The sequence below is a fragment of the Python bivittatus genome, unplaced genomic scaffold, assembly GCF_059951505.1.
Source record: "Python bivittatus isolate LINGU-HERP-01145 unplaced genomic scaffold, Pbiv_v1 ctg000590_np1212, whole genome shotgun sequence".
Classification (NCBI taxonomy): domain Eukaryota; kingdom Metazoa; phylum Chordata; class Lepidosauria; order Squamata; family Pythonidae; genus Python; species Python bivittatus.
In genome coordinates this window covers 8,235,810-8,254,328 of record NW_028277086.1, presented here as the reverse complement: position 1 = coordinate 8,254,328, position 18,519 = coordinate 8,235,810, and the positions used below count along the sequence as shown (strand labels likewise).

At 40.8% G+C, this 18,519-nt stretch overlaps 1 protein-coding gene across 2 annotated transcripts in view; it reads right to left on the bottom strand.

The window, feature by feature from the left end:
* Positions 1–18,519, bottom strand: part of ZFAT (zinc finger and AT-hook domain containing) — a 142,450-nt gene that overhangs the window by 7,652 nt on the left and 116,279 nt on the right. For both annotated transcript variants that reach the window (XM_088148946.1, XM_088148945.1), the window contains exons 13-15: positions 15,898–16,016; positions 13,529–13,652; positions 12,586–12,719 (exon numbers count right to left, since the gene is read on the bottom strand). In XM_088148946.1, the coding sequence (XP_088005072.1) occupies positions 12,586–12,719; positions 13,529–13,652; positions 15,898–16,016 (377 nt within the window). The remainder of the gene's footprint in view (positions 1–12,585; positions 12,720–13,528; positions 13,653–15,897; positions 16,017–18,519) is intronic.

Genomic DNA, 18,519 nt, shown 5'->3' with positions numbered 1-18,519 from the left:
TTACATCAAAAGAAAGCCAATCTAAACCTGAGAGTGAACATATTTCTTCAATCTACAGTTTTAAGTCTGGAGTTGTATTTTTTTTTTCCTAAAAAGGCAAAATGATCACGTACACTCCAAACTCTGTAAGTGCAAAATTCCTCATAAATTGATAACTTCCAATTTTTCGGCATGTAATTCAGCATCACATCCACATCTTTAAGCCTTATTTCTCTTCTCAAAATCCTATTAATAATAATGTGAATATTAAACCAAAATGTGACAACCAGAGAGCAAACCCAAATTAAGTATGTCAACATCCCTTCCATCACGTTTTATTTCTAGCATGAAAATACTGACACTCATTCCTTCTTAAACATCTATTGATTTACTCAGTAAACTTGATGAAAAAGAATGTTTTGATGAAGATGAGACTGTCATCTGAAGATCATAAGAAACATGTTTACCATTCTTTAAAAGGCAAGAGTGTTGATTTGTTAAAACATGGCAGTCCAACTCTTTCTTCCAAATCCCTTGCAAAATTAACAATATTTTAGTAAGAATTTTCAACTGTCTACAAAAATCAACCAAAGATTTAAACTCTTCTCAGACACTTTTCAATGCAACAAGTAATTTGGGAGTTTCAGAATCTGCTAATGTGTCAGGTCGAGATTAAGAAGTCAAGAGGTGTTGCCATTTGGCTGTTTTAGGCCTCTTGTGAATGTGTTTGCGTGTGTATGTGTGTTCGTGTGTGTGTCTCTTTCTGCATAGTTTTGTACTTTATTTATTTTACAGTATTTGTAGATTTTGGGCGCTGGACAGCAAAGCACAAATGACTAGGTAAGTACACTAATGAAAAATAACAATGACACGTAACAACACTACCTATGATGGATGCTCACCATAAACTAGGGTCAAAGATGTGTTGGAATAGTACAATTTTAACAAGCTTGCAGCATGCAAGAAAAGATGGGGCTAAGTTCCAAGGCATGGGGGAGATGGGGAAGACCCATCACCTAGCTGTCACCCCATGAACTTCTTGAGGGACGGGGATTCTAACAGTCTCACTCAAGATGTTTGGATTGGACAGGCAGATATAATTCAGACAAGGCCTTGCCCAAGATATCCTACAGATTCTGTGCTATATAAGGCATTGCAGGTGGTGACTGGCACTTTTAATTGGGCCTGAAAGCCTACTAGTAACCAGTACAGTGACTTTAGAACAGGTGCTATTTCTGCTATGGTGGGGTTATCCCACCAGCAGTCTGGTCCCTGCATTCTGCATCACTGCACTACTTACAGTAATTTTTGTTTCTTTTCTTTTTCTTTTGGTATAATGTAGCAATAAAAGTAAATTTAAAAATGGAAAAAATATATATAATTTAAGAAGTCTGAAGATTAACCCATCCCCTTCAGCACTTCACATCTGCAGTGAAGGTATCCTGCTAAAGTTTCTTATTTCCTTGACTATACAAGACATGCACTTTCCAAGCTGACTCTCTACATCTCCCTTATATTTTTAAAAGCCACACATCATCTTCCTGATGAAACAGATTCTATAAGAAGTTGAAGCTCTCTTGGGCTATATATCTTCTCCCTTTTGCATTTTCCACTAAGTGGATTTGGCAAGGCTGAAACAAGAACCTTGGTCAGGCAGTAACGGGAATTTTCAGGTATGCAGCTAAGGTAAAGATACAATAAATTGTTCCTGTACTGTGTTTGGAACAGGATGGGGGTGAAAATTACTTTTTACATCATGGCATTTACTGCTGCCAAATGTCTATAATTCTTTACCATGTTTCCTAGGACTCTGTTACAATAATTTACAGACAGCATGAAAAGACTTCAGATTCTACCTAAGACGGATGTCTGTTGACACAGGCCCGCCTGCAAAATGTGTACTATTAAGCAAATGTTTGTACTGACTGGGGGGCCCTGCTCATGGTAACTCATGCCTTGGTCACTTCCCGTTTTTCACCTCCTGTTTCCCGTCACTTCCCCCATTACTCTCTACACGGAGCTGCCCTTGAAGAGCGTTCTGAAGCTGCAGCTAGTCCAGAATGCAATGCCACAGGCATTTTTTTTGGTGTTCCTCATTACGCCTATGGAACATTGCTGCTCCACGAGCTGCAATGGCTCCCAGTTGGCTTTGGGTGCAATTCAAGGTTCTGGTCACCACCTATAAAGCCCTCCATGGCATAGGGCCAGGCTAATTGCAGGACTGCCTTTCTCCTATTGTTTCTGCTTGCCCCACCAAATCTAGTAGAGAGGGTATGTTCTGGGTCTCTTCTATCAAACAATGCCATCTTGTTGGACCCTGGAGTTGTGCCTTCTCAATGGCACTACCTGTCCTATGGAACAGCATCCCCCTGGAGATTCAGATGTCTCCAACCCTGTTCGTCTTTTACAAGATGTTGAAGGCCTGGCTGTTTACCCAGGCATTTGGGACAGGTGGACAGATGAGCTCTGTTACTATTAATGGCGAGAGGATTCACTGTTTATCCTTGGGCGCTGGGGGATTATGTGTGATGGGTTTGTGTGTTTTAAACCTCCCAGTGTCACTTGTGTGAGATGGGCAACTATATAAAGCAAATGAATGAATGAATGATTGATTGATTGTGACAACAAGCTTCTATAATCAGATCAGGGCTTGCATATAGAAGTCAATCTGCTGATGTGATGAAACAAGTATCTGTACTTGCTAATTCTATAGCTGTATTTATAACTGCATCTGAATCTACAGCTATTTTAATTGTTGATCTTTAGAAGGGGTCCTATAGGCCCTGATGCTTTCTGAAGGCTAGAATGGAATCTGGTATCCTATCACATTCAAAAAGCAGTTGGAGGGAGATTGTGAGGCTAAGAAGGACACCAATTGATAATCATTGTCATCTGAGGAGGGCTGAGTGAATTGAGCTGGAATTACTGCCAAATTCAACTGTACCTTCTTAAATGGACTTGGTGGCAGAATCACAAGGTTTATGGAATATTCCTAAACTGGTAGATCAATCAGAAAAGTTTTATGGCCTGTGAATGGTGCTGGCCCTAGAATTGTCTGACACAACTGAAGTGATCCAAGAGGCAACCAGACCCCTAATTTGAGAAGCACTCTTGCAGTGTCAGCCCCGCTAGATGGACCACACCAGAAAATCAACTCCATAAAAAGGCTAATACTAATTTTTTGTTTTAGATTGGCTATTATGACATAATCTTGCAAGTCTGATTGTGCTGTACCTCCTCCTTCTTCTTACAGTTCAGTGAATCAGGGAAGTATCTGTCTGAGCTGCTTTTAAATGTTATCTGGCAGTTCTGGACTAATACATGCTTTAGCCCCTTTGGCCTAAACAACAGCTCCTCCATATTTCTGTCAAAGTCTTCTTCCTTACTCTTTACATGCAGATAAGGGCTTGTTTATGACAGCAGGGCCACCGTTACTTCCGTGGGGGTCCATGTCTCATAAAGTCCTGTCTTGAAAAATACTGTCGCTGTGTAGCATTGGAGAAGAGGCTGTAAAATGCCCAGACACAGAAGAATGCCTATACCCAAAAACTGAGGGAAAAAAATAATGTTGGTAAGTACTCCCCAAATTTCCCTGAATTTGTGAAAAGGATTCAATCTACTTGCCCACCAAGGATGATTACCTTATATTAGGAATCTCTTTATGAAGTACTGGAATCAGAAAACTGAAAGTGGTACTGAAACTTTGTACCAAAGCCAACTTACAGCAGGATGGTCTGTTAATGGATAATGAACTGGGATCAACAGCAATGCTAACTTTAATTTGCTCCTCTACGTGTTCCACGCCTGGTCATCTGGGTCAGTAAAATGTTTACATTTATGAACACCCCACTGAGATTCAGATGGCCCTGACCCTGCTGGTCTTTAGGGAGGCCTTGTCGAGATGATTATTCCTCCAAGCACTGGGCCAAGATGTTACATGAGCCCCTTTTTGGTTGAATGTTATGTGAATTATTTGCCACCAGTGTAGTATGTTTTTACTGATTAATTTGTACTCTAATGTTTTAACCACCAGTAAGTAGCCCAGAGTCACTTGGCCATAAAAACGAAGGAAGGAAGGAGGGAAGGAGGGAAGGAGGGAAGGAAGGAAGGAAGGAAGGAAGGAAGGAAGGAAGGAAGGAAGGAAGGAAGGAAGGAAGGAAGGAAGGAAGGAAGGAAGGAAGGAAGGAAGGAAGCAAGCAAGCAAGCAAGCAAGCAAGCAAGCAAGCAAGCAAGCAAGCAAGCAAGCAAGCAAAGTCTGGTGTGAGCCATTCAACTTGCCCCAAGGTTTTAGGCTTGACACTGAGCATCCTCTGAAAGTCAGTGAGGCCAAAGGCTCTTGCTGAGGAGGCAATAATGCCAAGACTATGGGGCATGGAGCTTTGTAGTGAGAACAGGCACCCAGCTCCTGGCATGACTGACAATAAAGATCTGTCTGTCCGTCCATCCGTCCGTCCATCCATCCATCCATCCATCCATCCATCCATCCATCCATCCAATTTATATGCTACCCCATTTCTGGATATTGAATAGATTACAATATTAATACAAGAAGATTAAAGCAACATCTATAGAAGCAGAATAGGAAGTGTATTGATGCCTTTGAACTTTGGTGTTTGAGAAGACTCCTGAGAATACTGTGGACTGCCAAGAAAACAAACTGATGGATCGTTGAACAAATCAACCCAGAGTTCTCACTCAAGACACAAGTGACCAGGCTCAAATTACTCTACTTTGGACATTAGCGAAGACCCTAGCTCTCTGAAGAAGGCTCTGATGCTGGGAAGGGTGGAAGGAAAGAGGAGAAGAGGATGACCAGGAGCAAGGTGGATGGACTCAGTTAAAGTGGTGATGAGTGCATTGTTGGGAGACTTGAAAGAACAGGTTAGGGATTGATCATCATGAAAAAAAATCTATGTGGTCGCTAGGAGTCTAAAATGACTCGATGGCACATGATCAATCAATATAATTAACCAATCTGAAGCACCACTAGACAGGGGTAGCATAATCTGAATCATCTGCAAATGCTTTTTTGAAAAGCTATGTTTTTACTGCTCTGCAAAAATATAATAAGGAGAGCGTAACAATATCTGGGGATTATCTGTTCCAAAGGAGAGGAGCCATCATCAAGAAGCCCAAGATCCCTGAAGGTGTCATTCTCTTAGTGGAGGGACTCTAAGCAATCCTCTCTCCCAGATCTTGCTGGATGGGTAGATTCAACTCAGAGAAGGATAATCAGTTTGAAGCTATTAAAGCCAGTGCATCTCTACCCAAAAGGCGACAATGAAGAAATAAATGTAACGATAATCAAATGATTTGATTGATCTTTGTGAATACAGTTATTAGAATTCAAACATTTCTTGTTGAACTTAATATATTGGTTTGCTGCTACTGATAGACGACTGGATTGTAGTTTCTTGCAACTTTTGATTTTTCAGCAGGCTCACTGTATGCCTTCGTTAGTTTCAATTTTCTTTAAAAAATCATATAGACTGTGTACATTTCTCCTTAGAAATACAATTTTGCCTTATATACATGTTTGCAAGAAATGCTACCTAATACAATGCATTTTTGCACTTTATTTTCTCTCTATATATACATTTTATTTACATTGTTTGTTTAGAAATGTGGTTCCCAAACTGTGCGCCATGGCGTCCTGAGGCGCTGCAGCAAACTCAAAGGGGCCTTGGTATCTGACTACTGCACTTAATCAATGGAACTGTTAGTGAGTTCACTGAAGTGCCGTAGGGTACCTTGGTACACTGTTTGGGGACAGTAGGCGAGCTGTGAAAAAATATCCAGAGAAATGCAAATGTTGAGCGATAGCTGCGCTTTGGTTCACACGTTTGTTATTATAGAATTTCTAATTTTGCATACCCATGGCAACTCAACTAATTTCTCCCCATCTCTTTGCTAACATCACAATTATTTGAATGTATTACAGGACAGCAGCGATAGTGGCTTGCGTCCGTATATGCTGTCTCCGATAAAAATAGTATCAGTGGGTTAGGGAAAGGAGAAATTAAATGAGCGAGCAAGGAAGAACCGACTAAGCCACTTGGCTCTAATTGTGTTAATTGAAGAACGCAGACTCCCTAATGAATCATTCCCAGAATAGCTTGTTCTAGCACTGAAGCCTTGTTCTGGAAACAAACACTGGAAAAGATTCCAGATTTACTGGCACCTAAAGATAGGATGATTGAGTCTTTTTGCTGAAGATGTCAAGTTACACTCAGTAATTGCATCTTCAGTTGTGTTTTTCTGGGCAGTTTAGTTTCCAGTACATACAATAACATTATGCCAATAGTTACATGATGCTTGATCTGGTCACCTTAGCCTACTATAACAGTGAACAATAAGTGCGTTATTGGATCAAGATAAAGCCTCACTTAATCCCAGAATTCCATGTTAAAGACAGGGGACAATCCCTGGCATTTTTGGTGCTCATTAGCCTGGGCAAAAGGGAAATCCTCCTTTTCTACAGCTGCTCCTTAGAGGGTGATTCAGAAGACAGCATCCATCCATGAATGTTGGCAAATGTTGGCCACTGATGAGTTTTGGGTTAGGTGAATCAAATGATTCTTTCACAAAAACCTAATGCTCAGCTAAAGAAAGCTCAAAGTTTGCCATCCATACTCTTTTTAATCATCTGTGAAAGACATACTGTACATAGTAATTTCAGCATTTCCGCACCATGTAACATAAAGACCTTCAGCTGACAATATTCTTTTTGGCAGACCATCCTTAACCAAGAAATGGGGGACAAAATGAGAGAAAGATCTAAAGAGGCAATGGGCCTGCAAGTTGCGCAATCAACAGGCTTAATTTAGAAATCTGCAAGTAACACATTTGTAACCATTTACAGCACAGGATCTAAACAGGTAACCAAACAGTTACAGATGGGGCGCTGAAATTAGAGGATAGTGTTCCCCCCCCCCCACACCCTTGACTTGGTACAAACAGATTACTCACTGGCAGTGAATTGTCAACACTGTTGTTATATGGCAGCCAAGGAGGTGCTTAATGTTACAACATCACAGAACAGACCTGTAATTTATCCTGCAAATGACACTCTGCAGCACATACAAGATCCCCGTGGCAACAAATCTGATTGCTTGGGATAGAGGGATATTAGGTGCAGTGAGACCTGCAAGCAAGGATAATGTAGCCTGAACGGATGCTCAAATTGGCCGTTTTTTCAGTTGAAAGCCATGTATAATTTTAAACGCAGCCGAGGCGTGCAAATAAATAACATGGCAACAAAGATGAATAAGAATGTGGTTGACACAAAAGTGAGCGGAAACCAAAATCTCATTTGGTACAAAGACACCAAGCTGAATGCTTATTCAATTTTATGTTCTCCTGAAATGAAAATGACCAATAAAGAAATTTAACAGCTTTCCTACCTGCTCTTATCCATATGTTTCTACTAGCTTTGTCATTCAAGGAAAAATGATTAAGTGCTATGACTCCTCAGTTCTGTGTCTCTGATGGACATCTATCTGCATTCTCTTACCATGACAAATTGCTGTATTTCTCAGGATGTGCTCAAGTCAAATCAGATCAGTGTTTAAACTCCTTCTGCGTGGCTCCTATGAACTGAACCACTGAATGCCATCTATCCAAAATGTTATTTTTATATGTCTCCGAGAAAAGAGAAAAAAGGTCGACTGCTACTGCCAAACCACAGTATCCTTCCATTTTAATTTCTCTTGGTAGCGTCTACATAAAAAACCCACTTTGCTAAATAGTAGGAGATTAAGCAATTGTTATTCTTCATTTAGCTTTAATTTAACATGTATTATTAAATTTGTAAACTGCCCAACTCCCAGAGTGATAGTTGCACCTTTGCTCCTTTCCAACTATCGTATTCTAATGACTACGGAAACAGTGCACGATGCATTCTACATTGGTGGCTCAGCAGAACTTCTAAAACTTTGCCCTTTCTGCTGCACTCCACTGGCATGAAATTTTTATCAGGGATAGCAAATCCATGCTACAGAGAAGAAAAATGGTTTCTGTAAAAAAAAAGAATACATGAGTGGACCAGCCGTGAGGATTTTAAGAAAAGAATACAGACCCAATAGAGCTGAAGGAATGGGATTTGAGTAATATCTCACACACACACGTATACAGATACACAACCTCATTTTATAGAGAAAAAACTTCTGGGAAAAAGGAAACTCTGGCTCTTTTTCAAAAGCTCCTGAAAGAAGATATTTCAAGGTGAGTTTACCTATCCCAAGTGATTAGGACGAAGGTCTAAATGGGATATAGTTATCTCCTTCAGAATGTGGGAGGGGGAGTGAAATCTGTCCCCCTTCTTCTGCCTTACTGCTCTGAGCTCCCTTTCTGCTTGCAAAGATTGTTAGATGACAAAGGTACAGACAGAGACTTACAACACCAATATATCATAGAACCTCACGTCTATCTGTTTGACAGCTGAAAGTCACAGGGCTAAGGGAATGCCACAATATCGACCCAAAAGCAAACAACAACAAAAACATCCAGAAGCCGCCACCTTTAAAATCATATATTGAACAATGAAGAATCTAGAATGATTAGAGATTTAAAAAACAACCATTCCCCAATGGATTTCTTCCCCAAGATGGTATTATCCAAAGAAGTTTCTTTTCCTTCATATTAATCACTGATAAAGACTGTGTGTGGAATGGCAGGGGGTTGAAAAGAAAATCAAAATAAAGCACAACAAAACCAACACAACCACAGCAAAACAATCATATCACTTACACAAGGAGCATCACACACCCCACGATGGGGCCACAGCATCCATCAGCTCTACATCCACTTCCCCCATCCCAGGTCTTCATGGCCTTCTGGAGGGCTAAACAGGTAGGGACCTGCCAGATCTCAGGTGGGGGCCTGTTCCAAAGGGCTGGGGTGGCTACAGAGAAGGCACATGTCCTTTTCAGCAATATTGTGAAGCAGCTTCAGAACACAGAGGATAGCCCAAGCATTTATTTAGCTCAACTTAATTGAGTTTCTGCAAGGCTAGCTCAGGAATTGTTCGAGTCCTTCATCTCAGGTAATTTGGTTCTCGCAGCTTGCCAACTCAATTCCTTGACTCATCACCTCTTTCAGCAGACAGCCAAGAAACTCAGCAAGATATAAACACAAACAGAAGAGAGAGCTGGGAAGAGAATGGCAGGCAAATGCTGCAAAGGTGCCCGGACCATTCTGAAAGCATTGATCATGGTCACTCAGTGAAAGCAGGAAGCGGGCCAGCCTTCTCTGCTCCTTGTAGGAGCATCCTGGAGGGAAGCCTCCAACTGATTGTGGGGGCAGCTAGAACAGGAGTTACTAGCCACTGCAAACAACATTGAATGAGTGGTGTTAACAGTAAAGGTGAGTCAGAGCAATGTTAGCAGGATGTTAAGAATGAAAAGAAGTAAAGTTCCTCCCTGGGAACAGCAATGAAATAAGCTCAGATAAAGGTGACAATGATGCAGCTGGAAGGCTACACTGATGAGGCCAGTTGCAGCCAGGAAAAGGGGAACCATAGGTTTATGGATGTTCATTAGAGGCTGTGAGTTCTTTTACCTGCCCTTTGCACATGATTTGGTAGCTGTTAGCTCTCTAGATTGAAAGCAGGCCTGGCATTGTTGAAACTGAAGCTGCTGGCCATGGTAGAACAGCCCTACTGAGTGACACAGCATCAGGCACCCTGAAGTTATATTTTGCTAGTTTCTCTAAAACTGATTATAGTTCCTAAGTATTGAAATATTGTTCCATGTATAATTTCATGCATATAAAACTCATTTAAAAAAAATTATGTCCACAAACCCTTTAAAAAAGAGATTCCAGGAAGATTACCTGAAGGAGCATCTTCTCCCTGATGTACCTACTGGACCTTAGGATCTTCTAATGAGGCCCTCCTCCAGGTCCACCCACCAAAGGAATGAGGTGGGCCTCTACAAGGCAGAATGCTTTTTCTGTGATGGCCCCCCATTTATGGAATGCCCCCACCAGAGAGGCTTGACAGGTGCCCACATTACATCATTTTGGTGCCATGTGAAGACCTTTCTACTTTCCCAGGCTTTTAATTGGCTTTGAACTGCATTTTAATTTATACTGGTTTGATTTTAATAACCTCTTTGCTGTTGCCTAGTTGGTATGGTTTCTCCATTTTGTATTTTATTTGATTTTATCGTATAGGTTTTTATTCAAGTTATATCCTTTAATATGTTTTATTGTGAACTGCCCAGAGAACTTGGCTATTGGGTGGTTAAAACAAATTTTAATAACAAACACCAATATATGGTTTAAAGTTGTAAAGGCAGAGGAAGTCATTTGACAATGAACTGAAGGATCTTTTTCACAATGGTCTAACCCAAAGAAAAGCCAACATTTTATAGTGCAGTCAGCTTATGGTATTGCCTCAGACTTGTGGGATCTACAAACATACACTTTATTCAAAGGTGTACTTTATGTGCAAGCTACAATCTTCCAGTTTTTTAATTATTATTATTATTATTATTATTATTATTATTATTATTATTATTAATGACTGATGAAAGCTTCTTTGCAACCTTTTTAATTTATGAGTGATGAAAGCTTCTTTGTTCCTTTGCATCCGAAGGGGATGGGGAAAACCTCTTAACACCTATGTGAAAGCCCCATTTTCTGGTGGTCCATCCAAGTCTTAACAGATCAGGTATGTCCTCCACAAGAACAGTGCCTTCAGTGAATTGCGGATGGCTTCCTCATTAAGCCTGATGGGGGAGGGATGTAGGACACAGGCCTTCTTTTTCAGCAATACTTGTTTCTAGGTTGATTCAAACAGCAGTATGTATGTATGTATGTATGTATGTATGTATGTATGTATGTATGTACATATTTATTTACCCACCCTCCCTAGCGGCTGCATTTGAACAATGATGAAGCTGATGTACCCAGACTGATTGAGGGAATGAAGAAAGATTTGCAGGAGGATTGGAATCACACAGAGAAGGCTGGTAAGGAGAGCAGCTGGGAGGAGAGGAAAGGCAATTCTCACAGCAGCTGGAGACCAACCATTACTCTGAGGGGAGGGTAAAGGAAAAGGCAAAGAGAGTGCTGAAAGAAATAAAGGAATGGAAAAGGATTAAAAGGACCAAGTCAGACTCCCATAGGAGAGAGAAAGGCTTCCCAAAGCCACAGCAGTGATGGCAGAACAGGCTGCAGCACTGAGTAAAGATTGGCCTTTAAGACAACCTTTCCCTCCACTGGTACATGTGGACTCTTTTTTTTTCCTCTGATAGGTCTGTTTAGTTCCTTGTTGCTTTAAATAACTGTATAGCAATTTCATGTAATTCTTTTTATTCACTATTGCTCTTATACTATTTTTATCTGTGTAGTGCATGTTTAGTTCCCCATCATCAGGAATAAAAACGGGATCTGGGAACACTGTAAGGAAACAAAATACTAAAGAAGGTCAATCAACTGGAGGCACTACAAATTAACCTACCCTTAAGCATAATCAGAATTAACCTTTAAAACATCTTTAGAAGAGGTTATTATGTCTCCTTGCTCTGGTTCTTTGGAAAAAACCCCATAACTCCATCTTTGTTATTCCCATCACTGGGCAGAACATACTGGTCAACAATTTTAGAAGTGAAGGGAGATTGCTTCATCTTTCTCTGAGTCTCAAATGAATGGACCTTTGATTAGCATTTGGTGCTTTTATAATCAGTCGTTCCAGTTGAGACAAATCTATCTCAGGAGGCAAAATTCCCCTGCTTTTCATTATCAATCTAGAAGAGTTAGCTACTTCTAGATGTGAGCTGTGTTCACTACCAATCCTATAACGTACCACCCCATACACGTGAACTGCTTAAAGTGCTCTTGAAATAAAATATTCACAGCAAGCTGGCCCTGAGTGGCAACAGGGGAAGAACAAGAAAGGAACTAGCAGTCCAAGAAACCACGTTTCTTATATTTACTAACCATGTCTCAAAGATAGTACTGTACAGCTGGCATGCTGAACTAGTAGGAAGGGATAAATAATAATGTCACCCGGATGGCTCTTCACCCAGGCTTTGGGCTACAGCAGAAGTGAGTCCAGCAAATGTAAGAGTATGAAAAGTTTATGTGATGTTGTGGTGCCGTGGTTGAGATACATGGTGCTGTTGTGGGATTTGGTCAGTTTTATTTATTCTGTTTTTCATTAATATTGTTGTGAGTTGCCTAGGACTGCCTTGCATAAGATAGGGGGCCATATAAGTTTCTAAGTAAAATAAATAACATAACATGTGAACGAGATACCTACTCACTATTTAGACTGATTGCCCATCACTACTGTACCTGCAACAAATAGTTTGACATCATGTAGTGAACACAACTTCTTCACTTCAAGCCTTCCAAGAAACCAGTTATGCTGATTTCCAGGTACACAATTCCTACATTTCAGAAGGAAATGTTTGATAAGGAAATGCAGCTCAAGACTGGGTTGCAGTTTGGGCCCAGAAGTGAGTGGCTTGGCTGAAGAACAATGGCCTCAATTTACTCCGGATCTCAAAAATATACTTGTGGGTAAAAGAACCCAAACCAGGTTCCGCAGGATCCCAGCCCCAGAGACAGCATTCCACTGGAAGTGACAAGAAAGGTTACCTGTTTCACCACAGTAACGGTTCCTGGGGCCATGGCAACCACAGAAGCAACAGCAGCACCATCGTGGGGCTCTGAACCCAGCTCTATGATTTGCTGAAGGATGTTGACAGCTGTGGTGGCATCAAGTCTTCCTCCTGATTGGGAACAAGCATTAACACTGCTATGATGATGCAAACTTAATGATATACCTCCCGCCAAAGCTCATTCCCTTTTCTCACCTTTCTGCACTGCACACTCTACACCCCCACTCAATACACTCTGCAGAAAATCCCTCCTGTCCTCTGATTTAAATATCTCACCACCCTCCTTTCTCACTTATTTCCTCTTACTTGGGGGCTTTGTGGCACTTTATTCCAATTTTCCCCCAGGAGCTTGTGCAAATTTCCCCTCTCACTTTATTTCCTCTTCAATATTAGTTGAATCTTGATGCTGTCTTTTCCACTTGTCATCTTCCAAAGGTGTTAAATGACAGTTCCAATCACCTCCAAGCTACTATGGCACTAGATTAAGAATGTTAAGAAAAGCCCTGCTGGATCCAAGTAAAGACCCGTCTAGTCTAGCATTCTGCTCCATAATGATCAACCAGATGTCACTGGGAGGCCCCAAACACTAGCAGGAAGCCAAGAGGCTGACTTGCAAAAGGCAATTCTAGTGCTCCTTTAAAAAGCCTGAAGCCATTCAGTGACTGGGAAGGATGCAGAATGGGTAGTTCCATCCCTCAGCAAGCATTTCCCTTTTTCCAAACTGCTCCAGACCTGATTTTAAAAAGCCAAGGAGCAGACACCTGCTAGATCTCAGGTGTATGCTCCTGCTGCACTAACATAAGGCAGATGCAAGCACTGAAAGGCGTCAAGGAACCCTGAAATGTTATACGTGACTTCAAGCATAATATTTAGGCATCGTTTTTCAAAGTATTCATTTGGCCTTAAGGAGAGCATTTTACCATTCTCTGAGGTATATCTTAGGTCCTGTAGAGCAGCAACAGCAGCCTGAGTTCCTTGCAGGTCTTCAGCTTCGGTGATATGAAGGTATTGTGTAGAGGTTTCTTCAGAAATTTCTGTAGTTTGCTGCAGAACAGAATGAAAAGAAAAAGAAATCGACAAGCACATCACAGAGTTGCCAAAATACCTACTTACAATTCAGACTTAAGTATATACCTCTGAATGGCATAACTTCACACAATGGCCCTTGACAATGAAACAAGTTAGAATCATTTGATTTACGAAGGAAGCAAAGATTCAGCAACAAAAAACTTTTTTTTTTTTTACAGAAAAATAATCTGGAAATGACTTGTCAAGGTAATGTGCAAACAAGTTCCACAACTGGAAGACTGTTATCAAATAAGTCCTCTCTCTCATCCTTACCAATCTAATTAATTTTACTAGTGGGTGCATAAAGATATGTGCAAGGCCATAAAAAAACAGCAGGATTATAGGCATGAAATCCTATTTGATTAAAATAATAATAATAATCAAAATCCTTTTGATTAGAAGAAAACTATAACATACCACATTACTTTCAATCCAGACTTTGCCTGAAAATACCAACAATTGAGGTTCTAATTTTTAAGTTAACAAGAGTCATTTAGATTTCTATTTATCTTCACAGTAAAGCAGTTCTTTTTGTTCATTATTTTCCAAGGGGGAAATTGAAGCTGCAGTCCTGTGTACCCATTCTTAGGAATAATCCCCATAGAATGCAAGGGGCTTCTGTCTAAATAAATATCCATAAGAAGACTGCCTTGCACAACATTACTGTACTACATAATTAATATATAACACATTTCCAAGGCCTTTTTAAGAATCCAAGATTCAGCTGTTTTGTCAATCAAGGCTCCAATTTAATATTTTACTATAGGCACATTAATTTGTACATTGAGTTTGGATATAAATGCATTTCCTGCTTCCATTTTACCTCTGTTCCCACTATAATTGGGGAATGCTCCCCAAACTGATGCTCCACTATGATTGATATTCTGCCCTCTCCGTGGGGTTTGTATATTTTAAAATTTTTGATAATGTTTTCATTTTAATAATAATTTCTAATCTTTTTATAATGACTGTTTATTTGTTATTTTATTTAACTGTGTGCTGCCCAGAGTCGCTTTGTGTGAGATGGGCGGCTGTATAAATGTGACATAAATAAATAACTACTCAAATAAAGCTTGAAGGTCTAGTTTAAAGGGTCGAAAACCTAAAGAAACTTCCCATAAATTCATCTGTATAGTGCTAATCACTGCATAAGGACACTGAGAGGCAGCAATTCACAAAAGCCACCATGAATAAAAAATAATGTTCTACATTTGGGTCAACTGCCACTAAGAATGGAACTTATTGGGGTGAACACATTGAATGGAATATAATGGATTCAAAAGGGACATTCTGACAAGGAGAACTTTAGAGTAGTGGATTTTATTTTATTTTAGACTAGAGGATTTTATGCTATTATGGCCTGCCTTTAAAGGTACATATATCCCGCTTCCCAAATTGGTTAGATTTGGTTAAATTCTATAAAAGGAGATCAAATGTTTCATTTACCGACAGTCATGTTATCCAAATGCAGACGAGGATAAACTTAACCCAGAGAAGGCAATATCAATTTCTTGGGGTGGGTACGTGGGTGCATCACATAGAAGACTCTGCCCCTTGTTCTGAGCAACCAAACCACTTTCCACAATGGACAGAAGGATTCTGATCTGGATGTCTGGACAGATACTTATTTGATCCATAATACTCTGAACCCAGACTGTTTGAAGCACCTTACAGTGCTTAGAATCAACTGAGCCCAGAAAGGCAACTGGTACATAACAGGTAATCAAAAGACCTGCCTCTTATATGTCTTCTTACTGGTGTATTTTGCGCCAAAGAAAACATCTAATCCTCTTTCAAGAGTAGTCCCCGAAGACTATACCTATCCAACCTGAATTCAGTATCCCAGTGAAGTGAGAGCTACCTTCTTCAGATAAGAAGGCACTTGGCAGAACTGAAAGTGTAGGTTCTGGCTTAGGTTTCAGCTTGAAAAGAGAAATGCACTGGCTGATGTTTTTTAGTTGTGATGGAATGTAGCTACGCATTCTTGCTATTGCCACCTATTTCTTAGGTATAACTTCAACCCGAAATGAGGCTTCATTATAAAGAAATAAATGACATTGAACAATTCATTTGCACTCGATAACTCTACCTATATAACAGCATAGAAGCAGTACTTTTTTTTTTCATTTTATAGGACAACGTTATTCCAATTTTCCCTTGATTCCCATAACATTTGGGGAAAAGGCAATATTTTAGAACAGATGTTACTACTTGAATTTACCTCCCACTTGGCTTCTCCATCATACTCCATTAATTTAAGTCCATGTTTGTTTTTGAGGTGTCTGTTGAATTCCCATTTTGTCCCGTACACAAAGTTGCATACAGGACACTTGATACCACCTGGGAGAGAGGACAAAAATAAAAAGAGCAAGTCACATATTTGGACCCTGATCAGATATTAGAATCCATGCAGAGATATCTATATACTACTAAAACTCTTGTGTCTGTTTGTCACCTTCAACTGGATGAAATGGTGCATCATAGGGCAACAATTTTTGGACCAAGGTAAATGGGCTGACTTAGAGAATGCATCCAAAATCTGGGACCCATTACTCCTGTGGGATTGAAATTTGGAAAAGTTGTGGCCACTTCAGCACTGCTGCGTTGCTGCAGTCAGCCGTGGTCATGTGATCATCATTTCCAACCCTCCCTGACAGCTTACCACAAGTCAATGGGGAAGCCGGCAGGAAGCGTAAACCTGATTGTGATTGCCGATGCTCCCTGCCAGCTTCCCACAAGCAAGGTCAGCGGGGAAGCAGGCAGGAAATTGCAAGTCCAAGGCCAGCAGGCAGGTAAGTGACTGCTGCCAGATGGGGAAGGGAGTAAGGGGGTGTAGGAGAGGTGCAGTGAGGATTGGGGAGGGTGTGCGGGGACAGGCAAGAGGTGTGGTGTGGCTCAGGGAGGGTGTACAAGAGTGCAAGTGGATGCTTGAGAGGTGTGGCAAGCGTCAGGGAGGGTGTGCAAGGGTGCAGTCCAGGTTGGGGCAGGTACGTGGGGATGTGCAAGTGGCTGGTGCAGCATGAGCACAGAGGGACTGGGGGAGGGTGCGCAGGTGGGGGAGACTTACCTGAGCAACTTGTGACCTTCTCTGCTGGCTTCCTCACTTTCTCCCTGCCAGCTTCCCACAAGCAAAGTCAGTGGGGAAGCAGGCAGGAAGTCAGAAATTACTTCCATTCCTGCTGCTTTTTTGCCCACCCGTGGTCATTTTGTTGATTTGTTTAGGTATCTGAACAATGACCCAACTGAAACAATGACCCAATGGGTCACGTGTTGTCTAGTTAAATAATAAAAACATACTATAAACATACCAGGGTACAAATAAAGTTCATTTCTTCATTAGGTCCTAACCTAGGTTACCCCACTAACCTTTTCACAGGTTCTATATTTCTCTCTTCCCCATACTATATAGCCTTTTACTATTTCATAGAGGGATTTTAGGCAAATGGTAGCAAACTGATGGTTGTGTAACTATATTTCAGATGAATATTGCTTACTTGTATGAACATGCCAAGAATACACAGGTAGTCCTCACTTAACAACCACAATTGGGACCGGAAACTTGCTTGCTAAGCAACACGGTCATTAAACAAAACATCTGTGCTGTGGTGGACTTATGACTTCACTCCCATTGTGGTCATTAAGCGAATTGCCCACAGTCATTAAGTGAGACATCACATGACTGCAACTTGCGACTAACTGCTGGCTTCTTCATTGACTTTGCTTATCAGAAGCCTGCTGTGAAGCAAGCAAATGACGATCACGTGACCGTGGGAGGCTGGAATGGTTGTAAACACCCACCAGTTGCAAAGTGCCTGAACCTCAATCATGTGACCGTGGGGATGCTGTGATGGTCATAAGTATGAGGATCAGTTGTAAAGGTACTTTTTCAGTGCCATCGTAACTTCAAAGTTAGGTGAGGACTACCTGTATATTAATGAAATACATATTACCTACATCTATTTTTTAAAGTCTCTAGCACTTTGGCCCTTAAACTGGGGGTGGGGGGGAAGTGTCATTAGGGATAACCTTGGGATAATGGAGTAATTTGTAAGTACTTTTTTGTCACTTGAAGATCCAATGCCAATATGCCTATGTAAAACAAAAGTCTGTGGTTTGGGGTTTTTCTGGGGGGGGGGGTAATGGCATTATTTGAGACTGGGAGAAGGGGTAATAGGGTCTAAGAACCATGGCTCTAACAGAACCTAGACATGAGACAAAACTAATCATTACCAATTTCCCCTGTGAATAGTAATGTATTTTTATCAGGTTTTAGTTGCTTATATTTTATATGGTTAAGTTTTTGGACTAGAACTGGGGAGACCCAGGTTCACCCTGAGCTATGAGAGCTATCAGTTACTCTCTGATCAGCCCAACTCACAGGACTGATGTTGCAGGGGAAAAATGGAGGAGGGAATCCACCTTTTATTCCTGGATATATATCTGACATATATATCAATAGATATTTTATTGTTGGTTGCTTTGATAGCCCTGTCAGACAGAAAATAAAGGGGTGGTGATAATAGGAATGGCCTATCCCAAAAAGTTTGCCAATTTTACTGTGGGATTATCCTGAAATTGAACAGGGAAACAGCAGTGTACATACAGCAGAAGTGGCAAGGAAAGAAATTAGAATGGTAGGTGAAAAGTTACCTGTTTTAATTGGTCTTACTGCAAGAGACTAGTGGAAAAACACATTTATAGCAGGTACTGTTCAATGTTAAAGGCAAAAATCCAGGACAATGAACCAAACATTTTTACTGGATCCTTGCAGGGGGCGGGGAGCCAGAATAGACCTGAACATGGGAATTAATCACTGCTTTCTTTTTCTGCTAATAAGTGGCCT